Source organism: Tetrao urogallus (assembly GCF_951394365.1).
Source record: "Tetrao urogallus genome assembly, chromosome: 7".
Lineage (NCBI taxonomy): Eukaryota > Metazoa > Chordata > Aves > Galliformes > Phasianidae > Tetrao > Tetrao urogallus.
In genome coordinates this window covers 10709281-10732084 of record NC_136820.1, presented here as the reverse complement: position 1 = coordinate 10732084, position 22804 = coordinate 10709281, and the positions used below count along the sequence as shown (strand labels likewise).

Here is a 22804-nt window from a genome sequence, read left to right as displayed (position 1 = left end):
GGCATTGCTAGGGGATGGGTGACTAAAGGGAAGTTGTCTTTTCAGATAAAGAATGCGATCACTGCAGCATGATCTCATGGATACTGTCCTAGAAATTTGTAGAAGTGCTATTTAGGTGCTGTTTATTTCACAAAGAAAATCTAATCTTGTGGGGCTATCTTATTTTTCAAAATGGTGTTTGAAGACCACTTGTGGCCTAAGTTTTCTGCAGACTAATGAGACATCCATCAAGTTTTCTAACAAGAGCTAATGTGACTGCAACATCTTTGGCTTTGAACAAAATTAAATTTGGTGGAGATGACAAATAATTCTGAGCTCACGGATAAATCTGAATGGTAGCAGTGTGATAACTTCATCTTGTTTAATCTTGCAGCCTGAGGAATACAGTGCAAATAAAGCATTACTATAGACTAATTACTAATTAGACTGCTTCTAATTGTTCTTTATGACTTTGATTGAAAGATTCACTGCAGTTTTTGACAAGTGCCACTTTCCTTTATCAATTCAGCATCCATCTTTTAAAGAAAGGGTACTATCCTTGTAACTGCTTGAGAGAATAGGAGGAATTAGGGGGATTTGACTCTTCATAAAGCGCTTCAATAAAAGTACAATTCTCTTCTTCACATTGATCAAATTATTTTGGCTCTAGCAGCATTTTGTTGTCCAGCTAGAACTGGAGAGCTTCCAAGTTAACTCAAAATAAAGCCCCTTCCCCCCAGAAAAATCCAAACCAAAAATTCTCTTTAAGCTCAGAATGATGTATTATGTGTGGTGGTACCAAGTGTGGTGTGACTGATTCTTGTTTACTCTTTGCAAGGGATATCCTTTCAAAGAGGTTTGGTAACTTAATTTTATCAAGCACTGCTTTTCTCAAGAAGATTGTATTAAAATCTAGTCACAAATAAGAGTTTTATACCTCTTAACACAAAATTATGTTACTTGGAATGTGTCAATAGAATTCTATGATTCAAGCTTTGGCTCTATTCAATACTTTTTAAAATCAGTAGATGATTTTAGAATTGATGTCAACTGGGAAAGAGCATTAAATTGTTATTTTTATAAGGTATTTTTCATTTTATATTCTATGTATAGAAAACATGTTTTGTTCCTATCAGACAGCTGCGCAGTTTTAATGGAATAACTGCTTTTTTTCTTTTCCTTCTCTAACTGCTCACACTTGCTGCCAAAATTCCAACAAAAGTAGGAAACCTGAAGGAAGGACATTTTTAACATTTCTGCAGTTTATTGTGACTCTTGCCTGAGTAGCATTTTCCCTGTAAGGACTTTATGGACAAAAACAAAAAAAATCCTTTATAAGGTATATTTTTTGTTGTTGTGTTCCTAATTGGCCACGCTAAGAGGAACTGGACAGAGGAAGAATTGAGAGGGATATAATATGTCTACGCATTTGCACTCCCAGTTAATTATTTTGTTTGCCAACGGAATGCATCTGTTACAAGCTCTTGGCTGTGTTACAGAAAAAATCCAGAACATAAAATGAGAAGTAAACTTTGACTTTGCAAAGTGAGAGCATCACTGCAATGTTCTGTAGGAATGCTTGTTGCTGTGCTGGCTTTTGTTGGCTGTAAGATAGAGTGGATATTGACATATGATTTTTTTCCCATGTGAATAAATTGGATATATTTTTAATGGTCAGAGTTGGGAAGTTTTTGTTACCATTTCTAGCTACTTACAAAAGTTGATTGCCATGGCTCTTAGCAGTCTGTATATTTTGTTTCCAAAGGCTGTGGACCTTTCTATCGATGAATCCAGCCTCACAGGTGAGACGGCTCCCTGCGCTAAATCTACAGCTCCTCAGCCAGCAGCTACCAATGGAGACCTCACTTCAAGGAGCAACATTGCTTTCATGGGAACATTGGTCAGATGTGGAAAAGCAAAGGTAAAATTGTGAGTGATAGGGAAGAATAGTTTCCAGGTTCTAACCTTGAATTTGAATAACCCCGGTTCTTATTTTTAGTGCTCACTTATACCAGTTGATAACAGTTCTTTACTGGCTGCATGTATTTTCATTTTTCTAAAACAACAGGAATGAAATGGAATAGAAATAGAAATGTTTACTGGAAATATGGTTGACTTTACTGTAACGTAGTGCAGTAATGCAGAGCTGTTCTCAGTGGTACTTTTTCAGACACTGAAAGTAAACCTAGAATCAAGAGTATTCAAACTGGGAGGAAGCAGATGTGAAACTGTTCTATCTAGAATGTGGTATTCCCAAACTTGCAGAACTGCATTGGTGTGTTACAGTGTGAAGACCTGTGGTTGTGGTTGGTGTTAGCGGAGTGTTGCACTGTTTGGTAACTATCTGTAGCAAAACCTTAATAGTTCAGCAGTACACAGAATAGCACTTTGTTTCTGAGAGTTGAAATGTATATTTCTTTTTTTAAGAAAAATTCTTCTCATTTGTATCAGTAGTTAAACTTACAAACACAGTCAACAAAATCATAGCAGACTAAATGGCTTTTGCCCAGTGTTTGAGTCAAAGCTATCAAGAACAATCACCAATGTTAAAAATGAAACTTTAGATCTGAATTGACTTTTTCATTTATTTGGGTTTTTTAGGGCATTGTTATTGGAACAGGAGAAAACTCTGAATTTGGGGAGGTTTTCAAAATGATGCAAGCAGAAGAGGTAAGAGTGAATATCTAGAAACATGGCATGTTTCTTTTGGGATTTATTTTATAGGAACTTTGTTAGATTTAATTACAGTGCTTTTCATGTCTTTCTTCTCTCTAGTTAAAACAAATCTTAGCTCTCGAACATGAAAGCAATAATTGAATTCAGTGTAATATATTATCCCTAAGTGACCTAAATATGTTATCTTTGAAAATAATATTCGAAAATAATATTCCATTTTCAAGAATGGAACAACTTTTACTGCATTTAGCACAAATGTGTTTTTCAAGTGGAACTGAGTTTGTACAGAAGGGATTTGTATGGCATATTTGTGCACAGGACGATGTTTCCCCTCAAAGCTTGTACCATGCACTTTAGGGTGGTGTGCTTTGTCTGCTGCTTCATGATCTCTCGCTTATCCTCCTGAAGTTATGAAGCTCACTTTGACTTCAGTATATCAAATTCCTGTAGTAACTTTCTTTATTGCAGCACTGATCCACTCAGAAGTCAGTCTCTTGAGTGCTTTGTGTTCCTGTGGCCTTCTAACCTCTTCTCTGGCTGCCTGACCAACACAGGGTCGGAAGGTGACAGTCTGTCTCCAGCTGTCAGAGCACAATCACACATAGTATAGGCAGCATTTTCTCCTGAATTACATTTCTGAAATGTGTCAAAACAGAGCTGCTGAGGCTATTAGGTGGGGCGTTAGATGTGTCAACTGGGAGTGCACCACTGACCTCGTGTAGTTAGCTGCAGTGCCTTACTATGCCTTTCAAGGGAATACTGCTGTCCAGTCACCCAAAGTGGAATCCACTTCATTACACATGCAAGGAAAATATGATCCATTGCATAGGTTTTAGTTTGTATTGTAACATTTGCAATTATTAATGAAAAAAAAGTATGTAAGCATTCTGCACCATCAACATTCTGAAATATCAGAGTACTTTGCGGTTATTTTTGATGTTTATTTCATAATAATCTTACTTTAAAAGCAAATTTTGATGGTAAGAGTGAATTAAACTCTTAAGTCAGCTTCCCCACATAGTGTGGGCACTGTTTTGCCTTGACTTGTGCAGCAGAAACTTTTAAATTAACCTGTTTCCTTCCTATTGCCACACTTTCCATACTGTAATCCAGCATATAATAGTATTTAAAAAAAAAAAAAGAGCAACAAAGAAAACCACAAAACAAACTAAATGGCATCCAGTGTAAAAATCTTTCATGAATACATATTGATATATAATGTGTTTTTTGTTTTTGTTGGTATCCTGTTTACTGTATTTTTGGCACTGAATACTCCTGTAGTTCCCTATTTGTCTATTTTTGCAGCTAGTTAGCAAATTGAGGTAGAATTGGTCTTTCAGGGCTTTAATGTTTCTGCCTCCAAAAGTCTGTTTTGTTCTTGTTATCAAGGGCATTTATGTTTGGAAGAAATGTGGTTGATTTTGGTTAACCTTGCTTTTTTGGCAAAGTCTTTGATAAGAGTTTTTATATTAGATTAGCTGTAAACATCACACAACTCCTAAAGGATATTTCTGAATTTTACTTAGTTTCCTTGATGTGTTCTTCAAATGTATTGAATTTTACATGATGAGGGAACAAAGTAGCCTGTCTTTTCATTCAGTGAATGTGTGGAAAAATGCTATATAGCTGCATCTTAGTCAAGTAGTTTCCAAGACAAAGTCTTGAAATTTGCACACCTGAGGAAATATTTGATATAGATTATACTTGTTAACTTGTTCTTGTTAACTGTTGGATGTTTGTTGTTCACCAAGGCTCCAAAGACACCATTACAGAAGAGCATGGATCTCTTAGGAAAACAGCTTTCTTTGTATTCCTTTGGTATAATAGGTAAGAAAATCTATGCAAACACCTACTTTACTTTGTGACTGACCTAAGGGCCTGAGGGACTTGATCATTTTTGTATTCTCCACTTCTTTAATGAGTTCATGCAAGTAATTGTCTGAAGCTTAATAACGTAAGTTTCATCATAAGGGTGTTTCCTTGCTTCTTCACACAAATACGGTTTTCTATCTTCTAAATGCAGCATCTTTCAAATTGCAGCATGTCTTATATTCTAATTCAAGGTGTGCAGAAGTGAGCACTTCACTGCAGGTATGGTTGGGCTACTTGACTGGCAAAAACTTTCTTCATCTTTGTCATAACAATGGAGTCATGTTCAACACTGAAGGAAATAACAGATTTTTTTTTAAGAGTTCTTTTTCCTGTTAGGCTACAGTACATGATGGCTTTGTATTTATTATGACAACTATTTTCTTTATAGGAGTTATTATGCTGGTTGGCTGGTTGCAAGGAAAACATATCCTTGATATGTTCACAATTGGCGTGAGGTAAGATTTTTGTCTTTAAACAGTGTAGGTCATGCATTACAGGAAGTGTAATATTATAATGTACATCCACACAGATTCTGTTTTTAAGTTTAGATAAGTAATAGACTTTGTGCTGCAGAAAAGGAAGCTAATAATTTTTAGTGATATGGTAACTATTGGTCCATCTCCTCATATTCCTGTACGTGTGCAGTGATTTCTGAGTGTTATTGGACAGAAATTCAAATTGTGTAACTGAGTAAGCTTGTAAGTAATGAAGTGAATGCCAGCCTTGTGTCATGTACTTCTTCAGTTAATTTTTAGCACGTTATGGAAGCTTCATCCTAGGATACTGTTTGCTAAGAATTAACACAGTTTATATGCTCTAATTCTCTACTCAGAAAAGTTGCTGAGTTGCTAATTATCTGGATGGTGCACAAGGCAGAAGAGTTTAAATAACAGAAAGCATTTATTTAAATAACAGGATCTACGGGACATTTAAGTGTTTGGGCTTTTTTTTGTTGTTTTAAATAAAAAGGGTCAACGAAAACTGCAACTTCAAGCACTGTGTGAAATATTGTGATCTCATTTACACTACTGTCAATTATTTTCAATTTTTTTAACAAAATTCTGTGCTATTCCAACACTTGTCATGCTGCCATAGTTCAATCTGCAAGTGGTAGCTGTGGATCATTGGGCACTAGAAGTGATCTTTTTCCAGTTCTCTCCAGTGCTGACCACACTGACTCTTCACATCCTGGCCTGCTTTTCAGAAAACGAGTTTTCTATATCCAAAACAGATGTACAATTTTTTTCCCCCCCCAACTACATTTGCTTGAGTCGAAGTGTCTAAGCCATTGCATGTTGTTACTGTCTTCAAAGTGTGCCTTAATGAGTGGTATATGGTTAGAATCAAATGACAGCTGGTTCCTTTTGCTTTTAGCTTCCACTAACAGATAGCTATAGAAGCACCGTTCTCAGCTGTGAATACATCTGTGCCGTGTGTTTATCTATAAGGTTCTAAGACAAGATATTTGTGTATTTGTTTTTGTTTCAGTTTGGCTGTAGCTGCAATTCCTGAAGGGCTCCCAATTGTTGTAACCGTGACGCTGGCCCTTGGTGTGATGAGAATGGTGAAGAAACGGGCTATTGTAAAGAAACTGCCTATTGTTGAAACTTTAGGTATGACAGGACTAGCTCTGAGATGGTATTTTGACATAAATCATAGGAAATCAACTAGAATGTTAATGGCCAATGGTAAAAATAAAGCAAGTATTCTTATTTGCTGGCAGTATGGTGGTATCATTTCTAAACTGAATGCCTTTTACATGAGTTGTGTGCCCCATAACCACTGTGTTTTAATTGCAGCTGTCAGCTGGTTGATTAATTGCATGTCAAACTAATGACATTCAGTACTCGAATGTGCATGTGTAGTTAGATGTATGGAGAACTCTTGGTTCGTGGTAGAACAGTGAAAATATTTCAGTGGAAGTATTTTTAGTTTGCTCAAAAACGTTCCTGTCAAATAACAGACTTGGGAAATGATTGTTAAACCAACTTCTTGGCGTGAATTCGGGAACGTTATTTTCAGCTGGAAGCAAATCCAAGTTTAAATATTAGAAAAATGTTATAATAATGCACCTTAAGGTTGTTACAGTGTTCGTGCTAAAACTTAAGCTTTCGTCTTTTAAAATGACTTCAGAAACATTTTGTGTCCTGGGTCCAGGAATGCCAAAACACTGCAATGCTCTTTCAGAGTACTTTTCCTGAGTTAAAACAGCATGCATGTATTTCCATATTTCTGTAATCATTTTCAGTCTCATTAAAAATTGCTGCTGTAGTAGCAAGTCACACCTTACCTATGAAAGAATGCTGCTAGGAGTGTCAGTTGAGATTTTGGTAATAGTTTGAGATGCACTGGAGGAAAATTAAGGAGGTAATGAATGGAAGCACTTGAGGCAACTTGCGAATTTGGGATTTTGACTACCTTTTTTGATTTATCAGGCAAATCTGTAAGGAACCTTGTACAGATATTCATAAGCAGTTGAAAATTGCCTGTCGTTGTTGAATCACATCTTGTTTTTTTTTTTCTTCATAGAGACAGCTGCAGTATTTCTAGAAATTTGTTCTTGTTAGCTACTCACTTATTCTAAATAGGCCTTGTCTTACCAGTGCTGTTTGGTTATTTTAGGATGTTGCAATGTAATTTGTTCAGATAAAACTGGGACTCTGACAAAGAATGAGATGACGGTTACTCATATTTTTACATCAGATGGGCAGCATGCTGAGGTATGTAGTCAGACTGTTAGATCTAAATTTTGCTTTTACTTCACTGCATTTATCAGCTCAAATACTCTTGATTATACTGTTTGTAAAGCATTAATTAGGATAGTGTAAATTTGTTGTATCAAATCTTAGTTCCTTGATTTCTGGCTAATTCTATTCTTTCTAAACTTTTCAGATTCCTCATGCATAGGGTTTTGTTGACACTGTAGTTAATGGGGAGACCTTGTCACTAACTTTTATGAGAATAAATACTGGGTGTTTTTAATTCTTTGTGTTACTTACCTGTATTTGCCTGGCACTTAGTTTCCATTCTTAAAATTTTGTAGGAATGCTGTAATTATCTTTTTTCTTTATTCCTAGCATAATTTGTTTATAGTGATATTAAATCATTTCCCTTTTCTTAAGGGAAAGAGAATTTGAAGTAGCTGTTAAACATGCTACCTGTTAATGCTGTAGACTTGAGGACTTTTTGGAATTCTAGCTGGATTCCCACATTTTATGCATTAAAAATACAATTTCTGCGTTAACGTTCTGCATTAAACTGCATTTAACACTTCTTAAGTCTCAGCTGAGAGGCCATTCAAGTATGATTTTCTTCTTCCTGCATCATGAAAGTAGGACTCAAGATGTGTACTTTCATTCCCCTGCAGGGGTATGCATTATTAACCAGGGTAGCGGGGAATGGGAGGAAAAAATGAGAAAGCAGAAGAAAGAAGGAGGAAGGAAAAAAAAAAAAACATGTCCTAATTAAGTAAGGAGACAACATACACTGCATTTATTTATGCTAAGGAACAAAATTGCTACATTTTTGGAAATTAGCATCTGGTATATTTCATGGAAGAACTTAGTTGCCCTCAGATTTTTTTTCCCTGATCTAGTGCCTGCTACATTAGATACTTAATAGGAGAGTCCATATTGGGTAAAATCCATCATAATGAATGGCTTTGCTTTCAGTTTTCTGTATTTCATAGTGAAAATCTGGGATTAATGTAATTTTCACTGGGTTCACAAACTGTTTTATGTACTGCTGTTGGCTCTTTGTCTTACAGGTTACCGGGGTAGGTTATAACAGGTTTGGAGATGTGATGCTTGATGGTGAAGTTATTCATGGTTATAACAACCCATCTGTTAGCAAAATTGTTGAGGTGAGATACTGGAACAAAAAGGTGACTTTTAGTTGATGATGGAGTAAGAACTGTACACAACATTTATGCTGTGCTGTCTTCCCATTTCTTCATCATCTTTTAGGCTGGCTGTGTCTGCAATGATGCTCTGATAAGAAACAACACCTTAATGGGGAAGCCAACTGAAGGGGCTTTAATTGCACTTGCAATGAAGGTGGGTGTTTGGTAATTTTTGGTTTATGGTGTTAGAAATGTAGGTGTGTAGAAATAAAGGTGTTGTTTTCATCAATTTTCCCTTCATTTTTGACTACTAGATTTGCATTACAACTGCTTATCTCCTGTGCTTCTTATCTGCTGGAAGTTTTTGGGCATTCTGAAAGATAATAGGAAGTTATTTGGAGCTGAAGTAAAATCTGTCATCGTTTTGTATGCAGTGCTGTCATTTTGCTCACCAGAGGCTAGTTTACCTGTTGAGTGTTGGTTGTGTCATCAGAAGCAGTAAGAACCTGATGATGGACACATTGGTGTCTGTAGTATTTGCAGTGCTTTTAAGTGCTGGGAGCAAGCAGTTTGAACTGTGAATGCTGGTTAAATGTTGTTTTTCTGCTATGACATGTGCTGTAGCTTCTGAGAAGCATGGCAAGACATTTTAGTACTTGTTTTTTTTTTTCTGTGATGATGAGTAAACTCAGAAACGTTCAAAGCTGAGTGTGTCCCAGTTGTTTTCTCCCCATGCAACTGAGGACTGAGATTTATCACCTTGCTGAGATTCATTCCAATTCTCCAGTCTTTGACTGTAAAGGACTAATGGGATGTTGTTATGGCAAGACCCTAAAGAAAGAGAAGAAGAGAGATGTTTCACATCTGTTCCTGGAATGGATGGTAGTGAAAGAGTAGTGAGGCTCTAAATACTGAGAATGGCTTATGGCAGGTGGCCTCTTTAATCAGCACTCAGACTTGGTTAAGGGTAGAGCATGAAATTCTGCGAGATGCGTTTTGTGGGAAGAATGAAATGCATTTTGTCTGAACTCTTTGTGGTTGGTTTTAAACCTTTGGGAGATACTGATGATAATTTTTGAAAAATCCTTTCAGATTGGATCATTTGAACTTTAAACGACTGTCTTGCCTCCTCCCAACTCTGCTACAGCCTTTTATAATAATATTCTAGACCCTTCTAGCAGAGAAATTATACAGATATTAAAAAAAAAAGCATTGCTGTTTTAAATGTGTTTTGTCATACACGTAATCTACAAGGTTTTTCAAAGTCCTTGAATCAAAGAAAACAGAAAAGTTCTAACTTATGCTGAAGCCTGAAGGAAGGTACTGGATTCATTGAGGGCTTGTTTTTCAGAAGTTTGTCTAATGAGAACAGTGTGCTGATAAGCAACTTTAAAGATTTCTTTTCTTACTGTTAACTGACAAGTCAAAACAAAATGCTTAGCTATTTGGAAAAGAAAGGTGCTTATGTTATGGTGCTTTTTCTATCTTATACAGATGGGTTTAGATGGGCTCCAGGAGGACTATATAAGGAAGGCTGAATATCCCTTCAGCTCAGAGCAGAAATGGATGGCAGTTAAATGTGTTCACAGAACACAGCAGGTAAACTGGATTCACAGGTTCCTTGCACACTGGCTCTGTAGCACCATTATGTACTCTATTTAACATCCTCATTTTTCACTTGAGAGATTGTGGCAAGCTGGTGGTAAGGTGCAGTCCTGGGAATATGGTTTGATTATCTAATTTCAGTTTCAAGCTCTGAAATGGAAAATAAGAAGGCCAAGAAATTCTTTCCATAAAAGGCATATTGAGAAATAATGCTAAGTATTTTGATATCTGAGACTTTGAATTGACTTTTCTTCTTTCTGTGTATTCATCAAATATTTAAAGCAAGTCTGTTAAACTTCTGCTGTTTCAGTTACATACAGAATTAAGAGCAAGAAGAAATGTGTAGGTGTTGAATAATCAAGAATTTCTTGAGTGAGCAGGAATTGCTAGATGATTTTTTTTTTTCTATACGATTTACTGTGTCTGATGTGTTTTGGTATTAGCATTTCTAAAAGATTGCTGAAAAATTGGAAACAATTTTAAAAGGAGCATAAATTATTTGAAGGCTAAGAAAATGCAGTGGAATTAGAGCTCTGTCAGTTAAGCCTATCAGAAAAATTGAACTGTCTTGACTACTGTGCATAAACACCTTCAAGGAGAGAAAATAAGTGTATTAAAAGAGCCTTTATAGCGCAACAGGGAACAGAAGATGAGAATCGGTGATTGGAAATTGAGCTGAAGCAGCAGTTCTTAACGGAGAAGGGAGGAAGGGAAACGATAAGTTGATTTAATGTTGGAATAAATGTTCAAGATAGACAGTGAATCTGCAGTCCCTTTGTACCACCGAGGCTAGCTTGCTTTCTGGAAAATGCTAGAGCTGTTATTTGTGGTACAGGGATGAAGGTGATATACTTAATGACCTGTGGAGAAAGACAGATGGTCAGGTGATGAGCTAGGGGTCTTTCAGGTCTAATGTACTGTGTAGGTTTGAATGCTGTCCTTTGAATGGCCTCTTTGGTTTATAAACTGTGACCCCACAATGTATCATGTGAGTGATGTCTACTGAAATAATAAGCTATTGATGATTAGCTTAGCTATTTTGGCGTTAACACTCCTTTATCCTTTATACAGATACTTCAAATTTTTGGGGGCTCATAAGTGCAACTTTCATTTGCATTACATGTTCTGAAGACTTTTCAGAAAAGTATAGATAAAACATTCTTACAGATGTGCATATATATATTTGTTTATGCAGACACACATATTTACATAATTCCTTTCTATTTTAGGACAAACCAGAGGTTTGCTTCATGAAAGGTGCTTACGAACAAGTCATTAGGTATTGTACATCATATAACTGTAAGGGGCAAACCCTACCTCTTGTTCAGCAACAGAGGGAGCAATACCAGCAAGAGAAGACATCTATGGGCTCTGCAGGACTTAGGGGTAAGAGTGTTTCAGTGTCTGGGGATAATTTTTTTTTAAATGGTACTACTTGCTTGTTCAAATTAAAATATTATTCAGATACAAGATTTTTTATTGTTCAAGAAGTGTCACTGTGTTGGTTAATTTTTCATTAAAATGGAGAAGTGGAATGCAGATGATGTATTTAAGGTTTGCATATTAACGTTGATTAAATTCCAGCAGGTAAGAAAAGGAGCTGCTGCTTGCAACCATAACAACTGAAAAACACATTGTCACTTGGCAGCTTCCATATCTCATAGATTTTTTTTTTTTTTTTTTTAATTTATTTCTAATATGAGTGTGTTCATTTTTCTCTTTGATTCCTGGCACCTTTGTGAGTTAGGCTAGCATAAGTGATTGATTGCAAGTCAGAAGATGCCATTAAGATTACATTTTATATTAGCAGACTGTTAGATTTTTAAATATAGCTGCAAGTATTTTTCAGAAGATGATTGATTGGAAATGGTCGTGGGCAAACCATTATTTGGGACGCCATAATTGTCTTTGATTTCTGTAAAGAGACCTGCAGGTTGTTATTTCAGATGTTCTAAATGTGGCAGTATGGGTACTTTATGGCACAGGAAAGCCCTATGATACAAATGATTAGAAACTGAGAGGTTTCACAAGGAGTAGTGGTATCTCTTTGTGCCTGTTTTCTTCAGATTCCTACTGTAAAAAAGACATTCCAGAAAATATCTGGCATGTAGTCAATAAAATATGTCTCTATTTAAATAAAGAAAATGAATGTTTATTTTCTGTTTTGTTTAGTTTTGAACCAATCTTCCCTTTGTCATCTTGTATAAAAGACCGTTTGTGTACAGAGAAACCACCAAAACTAGATGACCTTTTCCTCTTCACACAGTGGAAGCGAAAATGTTCTAAGCTGTGAATAAATGGGAAAGATTTCTTGAAAACACGAAAAACCTGTGTTTGATAAAGACTTCTGTGCCATGTGCTATGACAGCAGACATTGCTGCCAGTGTTTAAGAAGAAGAAATAGCAATCCTTATTTGTTGCTTTATTCTAACTTAGAAATTCAATTAAGTCTGATTTGTGAACGTTTACTTTTGTTGGGTTGATTTCGAGTGGAATACTCAGATGAATGAAGCTACTCATAAAGGCTTTCAGTACTGAGGCCTTTGGTTGATATAGTTACGTGCTATTTAGTTTTAATTTTGGAAAACAAATACTAGCAGTTGTTTTAGATGTTGGTGGAAATGTTATTTTCAAATCCTAACTTATTTTTTCTTTGTTTCCTGAAAGTTCTGGCTTTAGCTTCTGGTCCTGAGTTAGGGCAGATGACCTTTTTGGGACTTGTGGGAATAATTGATCCTCCACGAACTGGTGTGAAAGAAGCTGTTACTACACTTATTATGTCGGGAGTTGCAATAAAAATGATTACTGGAGATTCACAGGAGACTGCAGTTGCCATTGGTATGAATAGTCATCTGCTTTCCATTTTTCACTTGTTTTCTGTGTTGACAGTGCCTAGCTAGTAGGTATGAAATATGGTTATTGAATCTTTAGTATTTTTGAGTTCTGTGTATTGCCTTAACATATGACACAGTGCAATTAGAATAGAACTAGTCTGGTGTGGCACCTTCATTTCTGCTTAAAATACAGTCTTTCTCATTTGGTGATTTGTGACGTTTTGCTATTTTAAACTATGTATATGTTTTTTTCTTACTACATTGTTGCAACATGCCTGATTTCTGGTTCTCACCAAAGCGACCTTCCCTACCATCGGCTTTGGATGACTGTCTTATAGCAACAGGGAGAAACTAAAATAGTTGCTGACAGTATTTAGGATGAACGTGGTGCTTCAGTGCAATCCAATCCAGTTTTGTTCATGTGACTAAGTTTGAAGTTTAAGTATTGCTAGTAAATGTTTAAACTAAATGAATATTTAAACAAACTTATTTTTGTAATAGAATATGCTAGCCAGAATATAGATCCTTTTTGTACAGGACAATAGTGGAAAAAGTGGATTGTGCACATAGAAGTACATCTTGAAGTTAGCAGTACTTTATCAGTTGTGATTTTGCATCTGAGAGTTGTGCACATCTCCATCTTATTTCTCCTTTTCTGTCCTGTTACTTTTGAATTGTAAATTCTCTGGGGAGGAGTGGGCTCTTATGTTTAGATTGTGCCTGACACAACGAGATACAGACCTTGACCTGAAAACTTTAATGGAAATAAATGCCTGATTAGAACAGACTTCATAGTGCAGGTGTTTCTCGAATGTTCACTTTTACCTCAGCATACTGAATCAGTAGTGTTAGGATGCTGTGCTGTGGGCATTTAAAATCTGAAACAGTGCAGAAAATAATAGTTTAAAAAAGTAACTGGCTGCTTAATGTTTGTTTTAAGAGTTAGTTATTATAATACCTCCTCTATTGTCTGTTTCCAGCTAGTCGACTAGGACTTTATTCCAAAAATTCACAGGCAATCTCTGGAGAAGAAATAGATGATCTGGATATCCAGCAGCTTTCTCAAATAACACCCAAGGTTTGTAGTAATATGCTATGCACTGAAATGCAGTAAAAGATATATTTTATATTGAGAAATGCTTTTATCTGTGGAAAGCTGAAATGTAACTTTTGAGATTCCAGTAATGGAAATACTGTTACAGTAAATTACCAAAGGCTTTTAGTACTGAATATGGAAGTTGTCAAAGGTCAAACAAATCTTTGACAGAAGATTGTAGCAAGATTCATTTCTTTCAACTCATGGGATTATCTTTTTAGTGAGTTCAGTCTTTATTTCTTTCATTCCTCTTTGATGCTTCAGATTGTCAGTTTCTCTTTTGTATATATGTTTTTAAATCTTTTAGCACCAGTATTGGAGCTTCCATTTTGCCACCTTTCAGTGAGCACCATTTTTATATTTTTATATTAACATTTTTGTATTGTTAGACCATTTTAGTTCTTTGAGTACTTTTATATAACTTTACAATTTTCTGTTCCTTCAGTCTGTCCTTTTGGAATTCATAAGAATAGCTATCTGAATCTTAAATGATTTCTGATTGATCTGAAGCCACTGGTTAAGAATTTTGAGAGATCTACTTGTTATGTTGACGGCTTCAATACCTTTTTCTTATTAAGTAACTAAATGCATTAACCAGTGTCATCATGGTAAACGTATAGTCATTATCAAATGTAATTGAGCTTCGTGCTTGTCTCTGTTGCAAAATGTATACAAATTTTCAGAATTCTGCTTAGTTTGCAAAATTAGGCTGCAGCTTTAGCAATGCAACTAAGCCAAAAGCCAGTACAATTAAGAAATACGTATATGATTTGAACACATTAACTGGAAAGCTTTGTGTCTTGATGACTCACCAAAAAAACCCCATGTTTATTTGGTAATACTTGTTCTTACAGGCTGTTCACATTAAATAACAAGAAAAAGCAACAAAATTACTTTGTGCACATTTGGCCTGAGACCCAGTTGGATTTCCAGCATGTATTTACAATCTTATTAGGAATTGAGTAAAATCAACCAGTAAAGTACAGTCTAATGAGTCTTCTGAGAAGTCTAACTTCAATGTGGAACTTGTTTGAAAACTGAATTCCAATTAGTCAAATTAATTTACAGAGTACACGAGAGGTAGAAAAACCACTGACAAATAATAATTTCTTCCCACAGAATTTTCATTAGTCAAAAGTTCAATGTGTTAATAATGCTATGCTATATAAAATAGTAAAATTAAAATTTCCTGAGCTGCTTGCCTTTTGTTGTCTTCATTAATTTAGTCAAGAAGCCCAGTAGCAAGCCATTATATCTCAGTTGCTTCATTATTTCAGAGGGCTGTAAAATTGCATGTTCTGTCTTGAAGTAAGTAGCACCAACTTTGTTTACCTTTAAGTCATCCCTTGAGTAGATGATGTCACTGTAATGAAAACGTTTCAGTGATGCTTCGACCTCAAAATAAACAAGGGCATAGTTGGCCTCAGACAATACGCTTTTATCCTCTAGCTTTACTGTATCTTACGCAGTTCTTCTCAATTTTTTTCCTTCTTTGTTGTGCTTCTAACAGGTTGCAGTATTTTACAGAGCCAGTCCCCGACATAAATTAAAAATCATTAAGGTATGTCTCACAGGTGGCTGCGTTGCTGGACAGTGGCTGTGAGCACTGTTTGTAGTGCGCGTACTTAAAGTATAACGTGCTGCAGAGCATCTGGTTGAAACCAGGAATGAAAGTGAAGTATATCTGAAAATATGACTTGAAAAAAGCATGTAATGTCCACGAGGGCTGTGCAACTGCTGGTAGGCAGCATCAGTTTGTTATATGGTGGGAGCTGGGAGTTGGAGATTTTGTCGCATTGCAGTTGAATCGACTGGGAACTTGAGGGAGCCATATTTCTGCTACTTCTGAGAAGCAGAAATAAAGCAATAAAACGGCATGAGTTTCAAGTTGTGTCTGAGGTAATGCTTCCATTTGGAAGATAAAAAACAAAGCTAACAAAAAGAGGAATGTGCTTTTCCAATTGTTCTAATTCTTATATTAATTACCAACATTACCATCATCAAAAATTACCATTTTTACCATTATTACCATCATCAAAAATTACCATTAATTACCAACATTACCATCATTATATTAATTACCAATAGGAAGTCAAATATTAAAAGACAGTTAGAATGTTTTGAGAATTATGAAAGGGCCATAACATTAAGATTCTATATATCCTAGCTTTCAAATCTAGACTGAATATATGATCTAAAATGTAATGTAAAATATTGTATAAGAAATTAGTTAAGATACAAACAGTTGTACTTTTTCAGGATTTTATGTTGAAATAATTCTTTTGGGAAAACCACAAACCATTGTATTTAGAAAAATTATATAGGATAGGCTATTTCAATTTCTGGTTTATGTTTTTTCCCTTTCTTTAGTCCCTGCAAAATAATGGTGCAGTTGTAGCTATGACAGGAGATGGAGTGAATGATGCTGTTGCTCTGAAGGCTGCAGATATTGGTGTAGCAATGGGACAAACTGGAACAGATGTTTGTAAGGAGGCAGCAGATATGATCCTCGTGGATGATGATTTTCAGACAATAATGTAGGTATTGATGCACTGTGCTATGTAGTTTTAATGAAACACTGCCTGAGTAAGGAAAGGAGGAAGGCTTTTTGCAGCAGATTTTACTTGTCTCAGGTATTAGAAATCACTTCCTTGCTGTTGTCATTGTGTTGGCAAAGTGCAGCATGTACCAGAGGATGAAAAAATAGTCTGTACATATTTCATTCTGGTGCGATAAGAATACATGGTCTTCTGAACTCATTCTCCATTTTTGTCATTTCTGGAAAGTGTGTGTCATTTGTTTGTATTTTTTAATTATCTACCTTGATTCTGGAGGCAGCATCTGTGATGATGCAAGTCTTAAAAGGAGGAAATTTTTCTATTGACATTTCATTTTGAAAGCAGCCAAAATAAGAACATTGTAATTGATCTTACAGTAAAGTACAGTGACTGTCAAAGAACTTCACTCTTTTCTTGACGTTTGTGTTTGTGCTTAAATTAGTAGAAATAACACACTTTCTTCATTTGTTTTAAGCTTTGTTGCAGTAGCCTTTAGTGGTATGGTCTTTGTTTTTAATTGCAGGTCTGCCATTGAAGAGGGTAAAGGAATTTATAATAACATAAAAAATTTTGTTAGATTTCAACTGAGCACGTAAGTCTGAAGCATTGTTGACAATATTGGAAGGTTCTAACCTCACTGTGATTGAACCACAGCCTCACAAAGCAAATATGAACTCATATGAACATTTTAGATTTCACGTGCTGATAGACTGTACTCGAAAATATCAGTGGTCATAATGGCAAAATAATATTAGGATTGATTTTTATTATTTTGTACTTGGTGGTTTGTTTCATTTTCAAAGGTTCAGAAAATAGTTCAGTAAGCAGACCTCTATTACAGTTTTTCCTGTTAAAAAGTGAAAAGTCAGTAAATGAGAGGATGCACAGAAACAGGATAGCACTGCCTTAGTGTTCTTCTTTAAGCGAGAGGTGGCACAGAGCTGTGTCAGAGGATGCTCAGACTGAACATGGGAAAAAATGTCTTTACCCTGAGGGTGGTCAAGCACTTAGACAGGTTTCCCATCAAGGAGGTTGATTCCTCATGCCTGTCAATGCTCAAGAGGCATTTGGACAGTGCCCTCAATAACATGCCTTAGCTTTTGGTTGGCCCTAAGGTGAGCAAGGAATTGGACTTGGATGGTCTTTCAAAGTCCCTTCCAGTTGTTCCATTCTATTATATTCTCACCTTTTAAAGTTAGAGTTATGGTAGTTGGGATTGAAGTAATCAAAATCTATATGTACTCTTAAATACATCAAGTTTTGCTTACAAAGCAGTTATCAGTAGATCTTCAAAAATGTTCCATGCTGACAGTTATAAAAATGAATTCTTTCAACAGGAGTATAGCAGCATTGACTTTAATCTCACTGGCTACATTAATGAACTTTCCTAATCCTCTCAATGCCATGCAGATCTTATGGATCAATATTATTATGGATGGGCCTCCAGCTCAAAGGTAAGTAATTGCTTACCTTTACTTTAAATTCTCTTAGAGGTTTGTGGTTGAATTACTTAAGCAAGGAAGAGGGTTGCTTGTAGAAGAAACTCTGTGAAGTGTTTAACTTCAGTGATGTGTTCCTGAAACAGCAATTTTTTTCTTCTCAGTACAATGTTTGTAGTGTAATTCTGTGTTCATTCATTTGACTTTCTTTGGTATCCAGCAGTGGTTGGTTGGGGAGCAGCATGATACCTAAAGGTCCACAGCATCCAAGATTCTGGCTTCTGTCCAGAGTCTTCCTCTGACTTTCTTCACTGTGGATAGGCGGTGGAGGGAGCAATGAAAGGGAACTAGCAGTAGAATTTCTTAGTCATCAAGGTAGCAGAAAGGGTGGGCATTGCTAATACTGCAGATTGTTGTTTACTAATTCTGTACTGTCTGATAGAGCCCAGAATTATGTGGTATCTGAAACTGCAGTGTTGAAATATAACCCGTTACTGATACTTATAACTCAGTGCTTTAAAGGTGAAAATAACAGATGCTTATTTAAATGAAGTGATTATTAAGCTGTAGAGAGAAGATTCAAATCTGTTTTTTCCCACCTGTGAAATCTAGTCTTTGTGTAGAAGCAACAAATTATGATGATAAAAATCTGAGCTACTTCTTTAATTTTAAGCCTTGGGGTGGAGCCTGTGGATAAAGATGTTATTCAGAAGCCTCCAAGAAATTTGAAGGATAGCATTCTTACCAAAAACTTGATTGTTAAGATACTGGTGTCATCAATAATTATTGTGTGTGGAACACTGTTCGTCTTCTGGAGAGAGGTATGACAAAAACACAAAACTTAAAGCGGTAGCATATTGAACTCATTTTGATTATAGTGGTTGGAATTCGGAATTCAGAATTTGCATGAACTTGGTTGCAAGATAAATGTATGCTTATTTAATAATAACTAAGATTGGGATGAATTTTAAAGCAGTTGAAATGAGAAATAGAGTTTTTAATACAGACTTTTCCAGATCCCAATTGCATCCAGGAAACCTTGGCCAATGCAAAGTAACCCTAAAAAAAAAAAACAACAAATAAAAGCAAAAGCAAACAAACAAACAAAAAACATCACAGCCAAACAAAAACTTACAGCCAGGTTGTTAGGAAGCAGCTGTTTGCCTTTCTTTTCCCAGTAGAGAAGAAAGCTGAACTTTTAGCAGTGCATCGTAGAATTCTTGCTATTCTGTCTGCTTACATTAAGGTTTGTCAAGTCTTCACAGCTTGGATCTAAATTTCTTATAAATTATGTATGTGTCATTTCTGTTATGACTTCTTGAATGAGCTTGGAGCAAGCAGATGGTTTTGCTTTTATGTCTTAGTAGAACTTGTATTATTGCACTAACTGCATTTAGTTGCTGAAGCTTTAAATTAAAGCATGCTAAAGCCAGTTTTATTTTTTTTGTTGGCAGTTAAGAGACAATGTAATAACACCTCGAGATACAACCATGACCTTCACCTGTTTTGTATTTTTTGATATGTTCAATGCTTTGAGTTCTAGATCTCAGGTGAGTGATTAATATTGCCATTTATGTAGTATTTACATCAGTACCTCCCTTCTAAGGAAGATCTTGCTGTGTTTTCTTGCAAATATACTTTACAAGTACTGTTAAGCTTCAGAGCTTTAAAAATAAGTGAAAGGGTTAGCGTTCTCAGTTTGTGATACAAATGATGTTTGTTAGTCATGCTGGCGTTCTGACAAGGGCAAGGAAACTCTTACTAAAAACTGTTAGTGTGATGGTCCCTTGTATTGCTGCGTGGCCTTAGTTGAGTTTTTTCTTTCCTGGAAATCTTGTCAGTTCAGTAACTTTTTCAGAATCTGAAACTTGTTGAAGGCCTTTCAAAGTTTGCAGCCCTAGGAAAGCCTAAGAAAAAGGGCTTTAAGAATTCTTTCTGTTTAAATTTTTGTTCTAAGGAAGACAAAGTCTGAAATTTTGTGTTAGTGGAATAAATTACACATTACTACATTTAATCTAATTTGCAGTCTGTTTTCTGATGTGAATGTCAGGGTAGACAAAAACACATCCTTCTCGTACAGTGGGCAACTTCTAGTGCATGGCACTTGTAGAGAAGTGAGCTCAATAAATAAATTCTTGACTGTGAAAGCAAGATTTGCACTCAGTTTACCATTAAATTATCCTCTCAAGAACGTGTTTTGGATTATCTTCAAGGTTAGCAATTCAACAATTGTTTTTTTTTTTTTTTTTTTATAAATGTTGATATGAAAAAAGTTATGAATTATTTTCCTGTCTAGACAATAAAAATTACATGTACAGTGTAATATATTGCTTGTTTTACAGACAAAATCTGTGTTTGAGATTGGACTTTGCAGTAACAAAATGTTTTGCTATGCTGTCCTTGGATCTATAATGGGGCAGTTATTGGTCATTTACTTTCCTCCACTTCAGAAAGTTTTCCAAACAGAGAGCCTGAGTGTCTTGGGTAAGAAATGTTCCTTTTCAAAGAATGGTACATTAAGGATTGATTTGTAAAAGCACTGGGTTATGGTAGTGGGCATGGTGCTTAGGGACGTGGGTTAGTGATGGATTTGGTTGTGTTATGTTGATGATCTTAAAGGTTTTTTCCAACTTAAATGTTCAGTGATTCTGTAAGAGCTCTTTTTATTTGCATACAGCAGGAAAACCAATCCTGCTGATCCTTTTTAAGAGGGGAAAAAATACTTTCAGACGTTTTGTTTGGAAACCGTAATTAAGTGCGTATTGCACACAAAACAGATGATTGTGTACTTAGATTTCTGAAGTGCTTGTATATTTTAGGAATTTTAATGAGTACTGATGCAGGCAAAAAGGAACTAGATGATCTTAAAGGTCCCTTCCAACCCAAACTATTCTATGATTCTGTGTTTTTAGATAATTCTTTGTCATTTTATACAGGTGTCATTTCTGAGAATATCGTTTCAGTATAAAGCTAATTATGTTGCTTAGTGTTCTTTGCTTTTCTAGGTATTAATAAAAACAGTGTTATGAAATGCTTTAAGAGTTTGAAATAGCGTGTGTGTCCTTGTGATTTGTGCATGAACTATGCACACTAATTGTCTGGTTCTGCAAAATGATTCTTGCTTCATTTCTGCTCAAGTTACCCAGTAATAGGCAGGCAATTTGAAGGTCTTGTAAGTCATTTATTCCTTTGTCAATCTGCCCTCAACCTTAAATAGCAAGTTTTAAAACGGCTAATTATCTTTTCCAGATTTACTGTTTCTTCTGGGACTCACTTCCTCTGTGTGCATAGTGACTGAGATCATAAAGAAGTTTGAGAGAAGCAAGGAAAAGATCCAGAAACATGGAAGTTCTTCTTCGTCAACTTCGTCTTTTCTTGATGTATGATGCATATTGCATTCTTTTGTTTGCAAACTTAGGGATTGCTGTCTGAAGATGTAGGAGAAAGCAAAACAATATTTGGAGGATTAAGAAGTCCCGAGGGCTTTTGACAAGTCCTTTGTTTCACTGGCTAATGATGAACATTGATGTTTCAAGACTGTTTAGAATTTAACTTCCAACCGTGGGAGTAACAATTGAAATTATGCAACTTTGGTAACATTTTTCCTCAAACCAATTTACTTTTGAGATTTAATGGGATTTTGTGTGTGGGGGGGTTAACTTAAAGAACGATCTAAGCCCAAGTCCCATTTTCTGCACTTAGAGATATAATTGTATAAAATTCTTCTCTTAGATATAAATATTTTAGTTTGTTTTTATTTAAAACATTGTACTATTTTACTTTTACGGTGGTGGGACTTTGCTACTAATACAAGGATTAAAAAAATATTTCAGAGGCATTCCACTGGGTTTAGTCTGTCACAAGAGTGCCATATTCTAGCTACTGTATTTATTTACTTCATCCTGCAATGTGTAAGCGGCTCAAGTACCTTGTGCTACAGGTTTTTTTTGTATCTGGAGGTTTTTTCTTTTTGCACAGGATGTGACCGCTGTCGGATCACTGTTTGTTCTTTTCTTTTTCTGTGATTGAAAAGCCTATACTGCAATTTGAAGTAAATGTTTGCTTTTCTTATGAGTGTGGTGTCTCTTTGCTTTAAAAGGAACTGGCATTTACACCAGATTGTCAGGCTTGTGATGGTTTTGGATACCTGCTTTGTCCCACATTTACTTGAGCTTACAGATGCTAGATTACTTGATTAATAAGGCAGTACTAGTATTGAAATATCTGACTTACAGTTATGTGGTATACTGAATTAGAAAGCAAACATGCTAATTCTCACTCTAATGGCCAAAAATCCCAGCCTTCTTTGAAATAAGCTGATCTTTTTCCTTCTGCACTCATCCTGTTCTTTTTTTTTTTCTTCCCCCGTCATTACAATAGCTTTCTCATAGGGTAACTTAAAATTTTAATCTTCAAAATGACTTTTTGTGGATCAAGAAGTGTTGTGGTAGATTAGTATCGTAATGTTAGAAGTAATTTTTAATATATGATAATGTCTGGATGTTGATATTCAGTGATTTAGAAGCAAACAGCTGTGTTCCTCAAAGTAGTCTTGCAGCTCTTGTCATCCTTGCTGTTAGAGATGGACCAATTATGCCCTGAGGAAATGGAAGGAACAGTCATCCAGTGAATCTTGAAAAGATGATGTGCAGGAACTCAAGGGAGCTGAAGACAGAATGTAATAATATCTTTTGCTGAAAGCATGTGGATACACATCTTCCACACTGCAGCCTGAAAATTGTATTTTGTGTTGGTGTTGGCTCAGAGGCATGCTGTCACAAGATGGTCCTTCTGTCAGTAAGGTTACTGAGAAATTCTAAATGAGCAGTGGGATGTTTTTGTACATTTCTCTGTGGCTTGCCACAAGTGCCATCCTCAGAATCTGGAAAGTTCACAGAAAATAA

General features: G+C 35.7%; 1 protein-coding gene across 1 annotated transcript in view; it reads left to right on the top strand.

The window, feature by feature from the left end:
• The window catches only part of ATP2C1 (ATPase secretory pathway Ca2+ transporting 1), a gene marked incomplete at both ends in the record, with an annotated part of 61319 nt that extends 40033 nt beyond the window's left edge, over positions 1-21286 (top strand). The window contains 20 exons of the mRNA XM_079538252.1: positions 1745-1900; positions 2581-2649; positions 4407-4482; positions 4916-4982; positions 6016-6140; positions 7150-7247; positions 8294-8389; positions 8493-8582; positions 9863-9967; positions 11203-11359; positions 12641-12811; positions 13788-13885; positions 15414-15464; positions 16274-16440; positions 16985-17053; positions 17799-17915; positions 18574-18721; positions 19355-19450; positions 20243-20384; positions 21150-21286. Of these exons, the coding sequence (XP_079394378.1) occupies positions 1745-1900; positions 2581-2649; positions 4407-4482; positions 4916-4982; positions 6016-6140; positions 7150-7247; positions 8294-8389; positions 8493-8582; positions 9863-9967; positions 11203-11359; positions 12641-12811; positions 13788-13885; positions 15414-15464; positions 16274-16440; positions 16985-17053; positions 17799-17915; positions 18574-18721; positions 19355-19450; positions 20243-20384; positions 21150-21286 (2235 nt within the window). The remainder of the gene's footprint in view (positions 1-1744; positions 1901-2580; positions 2650-4406; positions 4483-4915; positions 4983-6015; positions 6141-7149; positions 7248-8293; positions 8390-8492; positions 8583-9862; positions 9968-11202; positions 11360-12640; positions 12812-13787; positions 13886-15413; positions 15465-16273; positions 16441-16984; positions 17054-17798; positions 17916-18573; positions 18722-19354; positions 19451-20242; positions 20385-21149) is intronic.
• Between the last annotated feature and the right edge of the window lie 1518 nt (positions 21287-22804).